General features: G+C 35.2%; 1 protein-coding gene across 3 annotated transcripts in view; it reads right to left on the bottom strand.

Annotated features, from left to right (window-relative positions):
* Positions 1–3,585: 3,585 nt before the first annotated feature.
* The window catches only part of CDH10 (cadherin 10), a 123,574-nt gene continuing 113,993 nt past the window's right edge, over positions 3,586–13,166 (bottom strand). Inside the window, exons 10-12 of one of the 3 annotated variants that reach the window (XM_042908194.1) lie at positions 12,702–12,801; positions 7,043–7,294; positions 3,586–4,076 (exon numbers count right to left, since the gene is read on the bottom strand). In XM_042908194.1, the coding sequence (XP_042764128.1) occupies positions 3,586–4,076; positions 7,043–7,294; positions 12,702–12,801 (843 nt within the window). Of the gene's footprint in view, positions 4,077–7,042; positions 7,295–12,701; positions 12,811–13,166 lie in introns of all 3 variants that reach the window. The other 2 variants (XM_042908178.1, XM_042908187.1) reach the window with 2 other exon arrangements.

Genomic DNA, 13,166 nt, shown 5'->3' with positions numbered 1-13,166 from the left:
ACCAAGTGGAAGTTCTGAACTCCTCACTGCACTCTTTCAAAGCAACGGGGGAGTCCCGCCAGCCGACCAGATGATAAAAGGAGACCAAAGGTTGGCTGTATTTCAAACTCAGTTGGAACAGGCTACACTTCGGGCAGATCTGAGTCAGCGAGATTTCCATTTATGGCCACCAGGGAGCTTGGCCAGGCCTTCCTGCAGCGCCCCCTACGGGTGCCCGCCCAGGCGCAAGTCCACAGGGCAGGGGAGCTGCAGCCTATGGTCAGCCTAAGCCAGGCAACAAAGGCCAGCAAAGGGGGGTGTAGCTGGTGAAGGCATAATGAAGACATATACAGACACTTAGGTAGATGTGTTAGTCAATGAACCAGATACTCGTAATTCTCAATCTGAAATCTGAGGGGTTTAAAATTTTTGAGACTATCTTAGACATCTAATTGTTCATAATTTATATGTTTAAGTCTCCCAAGGAATCACTGGAACTCTTTTCACTGTGTGACATATCTACCTGACTATATAGACACTCAGCCTAAGAGTATTAATTTATCATTGCATAAACTTTCTTTGATATTTTGTTGAAAATAAAATCAATTGAGAATTGATTGACTTAATCGCCATTTCTAATGACTAAAGGTTATAAATCATTTTATTTCACTTATCCGAATATTTCAAGCATGATAAAGGATGGCAGAATAATTTTTCTCTGTGTTTAAAAAAGTTAATCACAGTGGAAGTTAAGTATTTTATTATAAATACTGAGTATTTTGATAACTATTTTACCATTTTTTGCATTTTCAGTAATAGAGGGATTATACACATATACAAAAATCATGTATAATTTATTATCACTTCCCTAGGGTCTAGAACACCTTTTGGTTTTTATAATAGATGCTCAAAATATTTGATGAATGAAAAAATAAATGGATGAATAAATGAAAAACCCACAGTTATCTGATGTAATCAATATCATGATACTGAGAGACATTTTCCCCATTTGCAATATAAAAACAAAAACTTAGACATATAATAACCTATGTATTGGGCATTCCTTAACAGAGCATCATGTAAGGGAGACTACTGAGAGAGTCTGAGCAGGGCATTATAGGGGTACTTTTTCATTTCAGGATCTCCAAGAAATTTAACACGTAACCTTCATTATCAAAAAATAATAGGATATCTGTTACCAAGGACTGCTTCAGAACTCTGAAAAATGATTTCTGTACAACATAGGATATAGGCAGAAAACCCGGCTGATCAATCTCCTTAACGATAATTTTGGAAACCTGATTTGGATGATACTAGAGATCACTGCTACAATTCTTAAATTTATTAAAATTGGATGATAAAAAAAAAGTGACAGAGCAAGTTAATGTCAGTTTGAAATTATCTGATGAGGATAATTAAAAATATTCAGATCAAGAATTCCAATTACTGATATCCAATATTAATAAAAATAGTTAATGCTGGAAATTTATAAACTAATTTTCAACCAAATGAATATTATGTTTTTAATCATAATTATTGTGAAATGTTTGTAAAATATACTTTCTTCTAATTTTTCCAATTTTTGTTGATTTTATTTGAATGAATGATCCTAGGACATTCAGGATTTTCTTTTCCTTCTGTTTAGTTTTTGTTTTATTTCATTTATTTTCCCTTTTAAACTTTGTCCTTTTTAGGGCACCTAGGTGGCTCAGTCTGGTTAAGCGTTCAACTTCAGCTCAGGTCATGATCTCACAGTCTGTGAGTTCGAGCCCCGTGTCGGGCTCTGTGCTGACAGCTCGGAGCCTGGAGCCTGGAGCCTGCTTCGGATCCTGTGTCTCCCTCTCTGTCTCTGCCCCTCCCCCACTTATGCTCTGTCTCTCAAAGTACGAATAAACATTTAAAAAAAAATTAAAAATAAATAAATAAATAAACTCTGTCCTTTTTAGTCAGCCTTCTGGGTATATGCATGGCATCTTGAAATACAATAAGTGAACCAAGTTAGGTTTTACTATGATCTGATGTATCAGCCTTGTAATGTGACTAATTTTAACTAGACCACATAGGTTGTTTTTCATTCACAATTATATTACCACACAAACTGTCTGTAGTCAGTGAAATGTATGCTTTTTCAGCCTGGAAGTTGGGGGGGAAATATCATCCAAGAAGACTGAAATAAATAATTCTGCACTAAGGATATGTCAATATTGTACTCTCACTCCAAAAGCATAGCATTTTCACTAATTGGAAAGCACACAAATCTTTGGTATTGTTTATGATTTCCTCAGCAGGGAATGCGCCTTCCTAGTGTAGGCCCAACAGAGAGCTCCATTTATAAATAAATCATATTTGGAGCTTGAGAGACAAGAGAGCAGTTGGTGGCAGTTGGCTTTTGTGAATCTCAGGGACACCAGATAATTAACTGCCAGTATTTTTTTTTTCCTTTCTATTGAATCATTCATTGACAGAAAAACAGACTTAATTACAAATAAATCTATAATGCCTTTTTGAAAACTTGACATAATCACGATGCTGTATCTTAATGGAATATTCAGCATTATTACTATCATAACTAAGCATTTTCAAAGTCACCATGGGAAGCAAGTATATTTTCCATTAAAGGATTATTTCAGTACGAAATCTGTCTCAACTATTCTTACCTGTAAAACTCAAAGAACAAATGTCATACAAAAATAAAAAAAGTTATATTCTTTCAGATATTATTTTAATGAATATGAACAAAATGAAATGACTGTATTGCTGATGTCTGGGGATATTTAGCATAAAGACAGCCATGTTTTTAAATCGGCTTAATGGTACATGACTATTACTTTTAATTTGACAAGTTTTTCACGTATCAGAGCATAACAAAACTCACTGGAAAAACAATTCATACCTATATCCTATTAACTTGTTTAGATGTCTCAAAGTAACAATAATGACTTTGTGCCCTTACCTGCATTCAGTGGACTTTTGTACCAAGACAGTCCATGAAGAAACTTCTTCTTCCTAGGAAAAGAAATGAAGCTGGAGACAAAGTAGTTGTAAAAACTTGTTTATTTTTTTTAAAAATAAATACAAAAATATAAATATAAAACATTAGCAGATAGAATTTGATGAAATGAAATTGCACAAACGTTTGTATACCAGGTTGCATATCACACCTACTAACACCACATGTACTTTTTTTTTTTTTTTTAATTTAATGTACAGAACAGGATATACCTTAAATGTTTTTCTTCACCTTTTTTTTTATTTTTTTATTTTTTATAAAAGCTTCATTTGCAAGGGCAGGACGTGTATCTAACAGAAGCGGCTTGTGAGGTTCCTATCCTGTTCGTGTTTCTGAAATTATCTTTTATTTCTAAGATGGACAACACTGAATTTCCATAGCTTTGGCTCTTGGAAGTGATTAAATAAAATTTCGCATATTTTCCATGAGACATCCTACAGGAAAGAATTAATGGAATTAATGAACAAATTAAGAAGTAAATGGGAAAAAATTGTGCTGAGTGGCAGGAAAACTCTCCTGAATATCAAATATTGTGAAGGGGGGGACGGTGCCCGTCCAGTTACCTCCTCTTGTTGGAACGGAATCGATAGCCTAGGTTAAGAGTCTTTGTCACTGTCCCCGCCACCGTACATTTCGGCCAGCTTGTTAAACCGGGGGCCCCACTCTCGGAGGTAATCGTAGTTTTGGTCTCCGTCAGTGGTCCCCGATTCTAAGGAGCTCAGAGACTCCGCGATGGAATCGTTCCCTTCGTAGGCGTAGGTTGCCAGGGAGTCGTAGGGGGGCGCGGTGGGGTCGAGATCATGCTCTTTCAGCCTTTCGTTAATGAAATCGCGGACGTCTGTGTTATCCGGGGCCGTGGGAGTCCTGCGCGGTATGAATAACGTCTCCGGGATGATGTCTCGCCGAAGCTTCTTCTCCTCGATCGCTGCAGGATTCCTCAGGGTGCCGATATCAAAGGCCTGGGTGTCCTCCTCTCCGCCACCCTCGTCGTTATAGCTCACGATGTTGTCTCTGATGTCCTCTTTAGACAAGATCAGAGGCTCCTTTTTTCGCTGTCTTTTCAGAGCTGCAAACAGTACTACTATAACTTGAAAAAAAGAAAAGAAGATTCATTAGCGGTCCATCTAAAAGCACTATATAAATGACGAGTGGAAGCACTGGAAAGGAGCTTAAGTTACTTAGGTTTTCGGGGACAGGCTAGAATTTCAGATTAATTTTGTCCTTCCATCCCTTTGGGGGGTGGGGGGGTGGGGGGAAGGGAGAAGAGATTGTTGAGGTTTGGCCAGGAAGGGTGGTTTAAGTGCAGTGTTTGCGATTTATTTTTAAAGCCATCTGGGATATTTCTCAAATACAGTGAGATATTTTGCCTATTTTTTTTTTCCTAAGATCTGTTTAAAGTTAGCTCCTGATTGTACAGACATTATTTCTATTTTGCATTGAATAGTGACATAAGGTGTTACATAAAAAATAGACAGACATTGAATTCAGCTTCAAATAAAACAGTTAAGGACAAAAACATGCCCATAGTTTTCACATCCTTATACAATATTAAAAAGGCAGCATTGTTTGCAAGATATGGAGGTATTGGTTTGGGTTAAATAGCTTTGCTGATGGATTTACATAGATTTCTTTTTGTTACATTGTTAAAAGAAAAAGATTTTTTTTCTTGCATTTTTTTTTTCTTACAGTGTCTTAATTAGTGGAGGGGAAGTGACCTCCTGATTAGACACTCTTGGTTTAGCAATCTTTGAGGTATTACATGAAAGTATGTATTTATGTGAGACCAAAAATAAGTTGTAGGACCACAAGATGGCAAAGAGTGAATTCCAGCTTCTACACTGAATTACCTACAGAAACTATGTGTGAACCTTAGCTAGATACATCTTAAACAATTGTAGATGTACAGATAGAAACGTGTATCACTCAGGGCACCTGGGTGGCTCAGGTGGTTGAGCATCCGACTTTGGCTCAGGTCACTATCTGGCAGTTCGTGAGTTCAAGCCATGCATTGGGCTCTGTGCTGACAGCTCGGAGCCTGGAGCCTGCTTCCGATTCTGTGTCTCCCTCTCTCTCTCTGTCCCTCCCCTGCTCATGCTCTGTCTCTCTCTGTCTCAAAAAATAAATAAGAACATTAAAAAAAATAAAAAAAGAAACGTGTATCACTCAAAAAGGACATTTCCCTACTTCCCTGACAAGTTACAAATAATAATAAGACAATAATTTTACTAACCATAATGCAATAGCATAAAAGATGGAAGAATATTAATCTCAGATTCCCTCTGGTTGTATGACTTTTCCCACCCTCATTCAGTATCCACAAACATTTTGGAGATGATCCTTTAAAATGATGACTTGGGGAAACAGAAGTGAATTCAATTAGATAAGAAAAGAGAGAGAAAATCTTTTACCAGATATATGTACAGTGAAATATCTATATTTATTTAAATTCTTTAGAATATACACTTATAGGAGATGGAATTTATTATCATTATGAATGGAATATGTCCTCTCAAAATTCATGCTAAAGCCTAAATCCCCAAGGTGATGGTATTTGGAAGTGGGGTCTTTAGGAGGTAATTAAGTCATTAAGTGGGGCCCTCATGAATTGAAATAGTGCTTAGTGCTTTTATAAAAAGCAACAAACAGATGATTACTGTCTGCCACGTGCGGATACAATTGAAGATGGCCGTCTTCAACTAGGAAGTATGCCCTCCCCAAATTTGGAACCTGCCAGTGCCTTGATTTTGGACTTTCCAGCCTCCAAAACTATGAGAAATAAATGTGTGTGGTTCAAGCCATCCAGTTTATGGTATTGTTACAGCAGCCTGAACTAAGAGAATTATATTATTATGTGAAGTTTTGTTTTGTTTTCTCTTTATTAACACAGGACTGTCAGGCTGCTTGCCTTCAAGCTTGTGTGAAAGGGCAAACAAGGGACTTTTTTAATGCAACACAAAATAAAGTTTTAATCCATTGATAAGTATTCTTGACCTTCAAAGTGGTTAAAAAATAAATAGGCCAGCATTAAGTGGAAAAAAAAAAAAGTTTATTCTTCAAGTCTTTGAGAAAATGTGACATTTTATTTTGCTTAAATTCATATATTCATGCACGCACATAAACTTGTGATGTGAAGATTTTGAACCTTAGATTACTTATTATCAACCAAACGACCCTACCCAGTAAAAAATGTTCTAATAATGAGGATAATGAAACTTACTAAGATTGGATCCAAAATCCAAGTTCATTTTACTGCTTCTTAAAATGTCAGATACAATGTTTTTTGATTAGGGTCATAGGAATATGCACAATAGTTTTAAGATAATGCAACTGGAGAGTAAACTTAATCAGATTTTTCATTCAAAGGCAGTTAAAAAGCAATTTGCTCTAGGTTATAAAATCAAGTATTATTGTAGGGAAAATGAACCAGGTAAAGGCTTATTTCAACATTATTTCAATGAAAAGGTAAGATAGTGAGACCTCCATCCAGCCATAATACGAACAAAAAAACTGGAAATAAACTTTAGATTTACTAAAAATCTATCTACAACTAACAGCAAAGGGTCTTGCCTTCGTTGAGCCACTCAGAAATTGTATGATTTTGAAAAATGTTTCGAATAGCTCTAACTTTCGGTCTTATTTAAAAAAAATGTAATAACTATCTGACCAGATAAAATATTTTAATTTAACAATATCCTATGGTTAACCTATGTCTGTCTTAAATATTGGAGTTAATTTGGGAGGAGATATTTTATTTATTTATTTATTTATTTATTTAAAATTAAAGTTTTGGGTTTTTTTTGAAAGAGACAAGGTGAAAGTGAGCAAGGGAGAGAGAGAGAGAGAGAGAGAGAGAGAGAGAGAGAGAGAAACAGGGCTCACACAAAGAGGGGGTTCTGCTCACCCAATGTGGGACTCGAACTCATGACCTGAGCCAAAGTCTGATGCTTAAGGACTGAGCCACCCAGGCGCCCGGAAGACTTATTTTGATAACAGAATTTCTGATTTACAAATATACAATGTAAAAATAATCATATTTTCACACACGTTTCTTACCCAACAGAATAATGATGCAGAGGAGAATGGCGATGAGGGCCCCAGTGCTGAGACCCGCGGGGAGGAGCAGAGCTTCAGCGCTGCAGGACTGCATGTTGCCTTGGCTGTCACAAGCACACACTCGGATGGTCAGCGTGCCTGTGCTGCTCTGAATTGGGTAATCGTTGTCTGATATCACCACGGGCAAGAGATAGGTACTTATTTCATGTCTATTGAATCCATTTTTTCTGGTTAAAATTCTGGCAGTATTATCTAAAATAAATTTGAAAATATTAAAAATGGCTTGGGATAGTACCTTTCTCTCATCTTGATCATTGATGGTTTGACATATAAGTAAAAAGATGTTCATGTAAATTATAAAGTTACTGTCAGTTTTCCTATAAAGTGTATGCAGTGTAACTAAAAGATAAGATAGATTAGATAGCTGGAGGTATCTGATACTATGCTTATTTATTAGATTTCCAACTAATTTTCAGATAATGCTTTTAAAATGGCAAGTTTTTATGAGAAGGATTGCAAGGATGATAGCATATTGGTTTTCAGAATTTTCAGAAAACATACATATGCGTACGAAGAAAAAAAATCATAGTAAATGTTTTTTTATTTATAAATTCATGTATATTTACGTACAAACACACACACACAGAGCACACACTAATCTAATTTCATGAAGAAAAATGTGAATGGGCAAATGTTAAGTGTAGTTGCGCTCTTAAAATCAACAATGTACTCCAAACCCTTCAAGAGTCCCAATATATGAACAACAGTGAGCAAGTTATTTATATTTCTGAACTTTAATTTCCCCCCATTAAAATGAATATAACATATAACCCAAAGTACTGGTGGAAGACAGCTGATGTGGGGTGCCTAACAGAGGCACAGAGAAATGTAAGGATTGAATAAACACTAGCATTCTACTACCCAGTATATTGCTGCTGAAATTTTCTTTATCTGGTAACTCAGCCAGTATCCTTAAATGGAGGTGGTACCGTTAATAAACAAAGATTTATCCTTGCCTTCTATAATCAGTATTTTTTCAATAAAATCATTACATACTTGCATGATAATTTTCTATTCCGTTTATCCAATGCACTTAGTCTTATTTAGCCGATCCCATAAGCTTGTGTAAAATGCTAACGCAGGGAAGGGAGTGAGTTAGCCAATTTCTCAAATCGTGTAGGACAGAAAAAGAACGGTGATAATTTATTGCAGGTATAGTGGTTGACTATAAAACTGTCATTTCCTAAATTATTAGTAAGAAGTTATTTCTACTACATCGGTTAACTGCATAAGCTAGGAAAGGAGATTAGCAAAATAGAAGATGTACACCTGCAAATTAAAAAAATAAAATAAAAAATGTGACCCTGATAATTTTGCAAATCTGACTTTTCTTCCAAGAAGTATTAGGATATAATTCTTCCAGTCTCAAACCTACACTAAAATTAGTATTTATAGGCATATGGATATATATGTTTTTCTTTTTTTAAGTTTTTATTTAAATTTCAGTTAGTCAACATAAAGTGTAGTATTAATTTCAGGTATGCAATATAGTGCCTCAACACTTCCATACAACACTAAGTGTTCATCCCAACAAGGGCATTTCTTAATCCCATCACCTATTTCACCCCCCCACCCCCATCTCTCCTCTGGCAATTATCAGTTTCTTTTCTATAGTTAAGTGTAAGTACGTATTTCTTGGTTTGTCTCTCTCTATCTCTTTTTTCCCCCTTTGTTCTTTTGTTTTGTATCTTAAATTCCACATATGAGTGACATCACATGGTATTTGTCTTTCTCTGATTGATTTATTTAGCTTAGCTCCACCCATGCAACACTTCATTCTTTTTTTTTTTTTGTGGCTGAGTAATATTCCATTATATATATACATACACCACTTCATCTTTATCCATTGATCAGTCAGAGGAGATTGGGCTGTTTCCATAATTTGGCTATTGGAGATAATGCTGCTATAAACACTAGGATGCATCCTTTTGAAATAGTATTTTTGTATTCTTTGGGTAAATACATAGTAGTAAAAGTTCTGTACCGTGGGTACTTCTATTTTTAACTTCTTGATGAAACTCCATACTGTTTTCCAGAGTGGCTGGACCAGTTTGCATTCCCACCAATCCTGTAAGAGGGTTCCCCTTTCTCCACATCATTGCCAACACTCGTTCATGACAAAAGCCTCAACAAAGTAAGTTTAGAAAGAACATACCTGAAAATAATAAAGGCCCTATATGAAAAACCCACAATTAATATCATTCTTAACGGGGAAAAATTGAGAGCTTTTCCTCCATGGTCAGGAATGAGACAGGGATGTCCACTCTCACCATTGTTGTGTAACATAGTACTGGAAGTCCTTGGCACAGCAATCAGACAACAAAAAGAAATAAAAGCCATCCGAATCCACAAGGAAGAAGTAAAACCCTCACTATTCGTACCTGACATGATACTCCATATAGAAAACCCAAAAGACTCCACCAAAAAATTGTTAGAAGTGACACATGAAGTCAGTAAAGTCACAAGATACAAAATCAATGGACAGAAATCTGTTGTATTTCTATACACCAATAACGAAGCAGCAGAAAGAGAAATTAAAGAATCAATCCCATTCACAATAGCACCAAAATCAATAAGATACCTAGGAACAAACCTAACCAAAGAGGTGAAAGACCCATCCTCTGAAAACTATAAAACACTGATGAAAGAAATGGAAGTGAACACAAAGAAATGGAAAAACATTCCACGCTCATGGATTAGAAGAACAAATATTGTTAAAATCTCTATATTACCCAGAACGATCTACACATTTGATGCAATCCCTATCAAAATACCAACAGTATTTTCCACAGAGCTAGAAGAACAATCCTAAAATGTGTATGAAGCCACAACAGACCCTAAATAGCTAAAGCCACCTTGAAAGAAAACACCAAAGCTGGAGGCATCACAATTCCAGACTTCAACTTACATTACAAAGTTGTAGTGATAAAAACAGTATGGTACTGGCACAAAAATAGACACATATGGATCGACAGAACAAAACAGAAAACCCAGAAATGAGCCCACAACTACATGGTTAGTTAATCTTTGACAAAGCAGGAAAGAACCAGTGGGGAAAAGACCGTCTTTTCAACAAATGGTGTTGGGAAAACTGGATGACATCATGCAAAAGAATGAAACTGGACCACTTTCTTACACCAAACCCAAAAATAAATTCCAAATGGATTAAAGACTGAATGACCTAAATGTGTGATCTGAAACCACAAAAATCCTAGAAGAGAACACAGGTAGTAGTAACCTCTTTGATATCAGCCATAGCAACTTCTGACTAGACATGTCTCCTGAGGCAAAAGAAACAAAAGCAAAAATAGACTATTGGCACTTCATCAAAAGATAAAGCTCCTACACAGCGAAGGAAACAATCAACAAAACTAAAAGGCAACCTACAGAACTGGAAAATATATCTGCAAATGACATACCTGATAAGGGGTTAGTATCCAAAATCTAGAAAGAACTTACAAAACTCAACACCAAAAAAACAAATAATCTAATTAAAAAATGGGCACAAGAATGGGCATTTTTTACAAAAAAGACATACATATGGCAAACAGACACATGAAAATATGCTCAATATCACTGATCATCAGAAAATAAAAATTAAAACTACAGTGAGATACTACCTCACACCTGTCAGAATGGCTAAAATCAACAACACAAAAAACAACAGGTGTTAGTGTATGGTTATATTTAGATCTTCTTGCCTTTCCCTTTTTTAACTTTTCCAAAGTTTCTAAATGTTAATTTTATCTACAATAGTTTTATTATATTGCAGAACAAAATGTCATTTTGCCCTAAACTAGCCATTCTATTCAAACCATTTTATTAAATATTCAAAAAGTCATCATATAATTATGCTTTCAATCTATGTTAGTGGAAAGTAAGGGAATCTTAACAATTAAAAGCTCCAAGTGTGTTATCACAGAAGCAAGAAATTAAATTTTAAAAACTTATACCATAAAGTTTTTTAAGCTGAACATATAGATAAACACAAGGGTATTTTCTCAAGAAGAGCAATTCCATTTCTCAATAGAATTTCTTTCAAAATGCACGATAACAAATTAGTGACTTTATGCAGGATTATATCCTATATTCCATCTGACTTTAGTGGTGTTCTATATAGTGACATGTTCAGATGTATATTTATAAGGCTTCAACGCTTGCTCTGAGTAACTCATATAAGATCAGGAACTCTCCCAAATATAGGAAGATGCCACTACTTGTGAGAACTGAATTAAGATTAGCCTAAAGGTGCTTACCTAGTAACTGTGAAATGTTGTGATAAGGTAACACTATTTCAAGTCTCTAATACTTTTCAAAATTGAGAGGTGGTTTATTGGGAGCCAGGGCTTGGTTTAACAGGAACATAAATTAAAACACGCTTAGAAAGATGAATGATGTTGCCAGTTCAGTATTAGGGATGTCCAGTCTACGTTCCATATATAGGATGCCAGATTCAGCAAATAAAATAATGGGTGTTGTTTTACTGATATGCAGATGAAAGTGGACATTTTGTGTCTTATCTGCCAACCCTAGGCTAATTTTTCCCATCACAATTATTTTAGACGTTCAGAGGGATACAAAACAGACATTTCAGAAACTCCAATTTAGTAAACAGATGTTACCAGTGGGTGCCCTCTCTTCAACTGATTTGTGCACTTTCTACCATATCAAATATTTCAAATAAAAATTGGGTTAATGTAAAACTATCCATTATCTTCAACTTCTTTCTGATATTCTGAAAGCCACCTAGAGGTGATATAGCCATCTGCCTCTACCAGTGTAGCTACATCGTTATGAAGGTATTTCCAAATATGCCAAGGTAGTAAGGTAGTTATTACATTTATTTTAAGAATAACCATATTTACACTTACTCTAAAATATGTATGCCATTTTGGAAAGATCACCTGATATTGTTAGTTTAACATATACTTATTACGGGGCGGGGGGGGGGTTAAGCTCTACACACTTTTGGACTAAGATAATTACCACATATATTTTTCAAAGAATAAAGCTGTTCAACTTTTTAAAAATAGTAACTATTTTCATATTTTTTCCTATGAAAATCTGTTTTTGCTCTTTTTGGGAATGCAAGAAATGTAATTTCAGTATTTTTGATCACAGAGACATCGTAATATTTACATATTACACAAAAGAATAGTATATCTTGTCCTTGCAACTGCTTTTGCACTTAAACCCTCACAGGCTAATATGGTTACTTCTCTTTCTTCTGACCCATATTCCATGCCTTCTTGGCTTTGGTGAATCTGTTGCTGCTAAGTATCATTGAAATTTGCACAAGGGTCTCACTGAGTCATTCATTTCTCTACCCCATGTGTCTGATTATTTCCAGCCTTTCTAATGTTTTCAAGATCCAATCTTTTCATTAGTACTCATGTAGAGATTTCTTTCAAATAATTTACTATTTTTTTTGAGATTTTGAGAAAATGAACTCTGTCAAGAAATTAATCTGATTAAATACCTTATGAAAACATTTTGTAACACAGATCAATAAATTAATACACCATACATGTTAATTGCTACTTTGGGGAAAAGTTGTAAATGTCACCTTAAATCATAATGACCGTGTTCTAAAATTTACCTTCATTATCCTGTACTGTGAAGTTGGGATTGACAGCAGCTAAACTGAAGAAAAATTTCTGTCCACCTAAAGGGTCGTCTTTGTCTACTGCGCTTATAGTCTGTATTAGCTGGAGAAAAGAGAAAAATGCATATTTATCAAATTATATGGGTATATGCTTAACAATATGTAATTTTTAACATCCAATTTTGTCTAAATTTAAAGGCAGTTGTTTTTTTTTCCTTGTGCATGTATCTTTGGCTTATTCCATCTTTTTTTTTTTGTTATTACTTTAATTTTAATAGAGTCCTCGTCTCTCTACTTCCCTCCGTGCTTCTTTCTGTCCCTCCTTCTCAATTTCTCCTATATGTTATCCATTTCTTCAAAATAAAAACTGGTAATATTATATTCTTTGCATCCTTATTAATTTAGCATTTGAAATGAGTAGGTTATTTCACACATCTTTAAACATTGATCTGGAAGAGT

Source organism: Panthera leo, chromosome A1, assembly GCF_018350215.1.
Source record: "Panthera leo isolate Ple1 chromosome A1, P.leo_Ple1_pat1.1, whole genome shotgun sequence".
Taxonomy (NCBI): domain Eukaryota; kingdom Metazoa; phylum Chordata; class Mammalia; order Carnivora; family Felidae; genus Panthera; species Panthera leo.
This window is presented reverse-complemented; position numbering and strand designations above follow the sequence as displayed.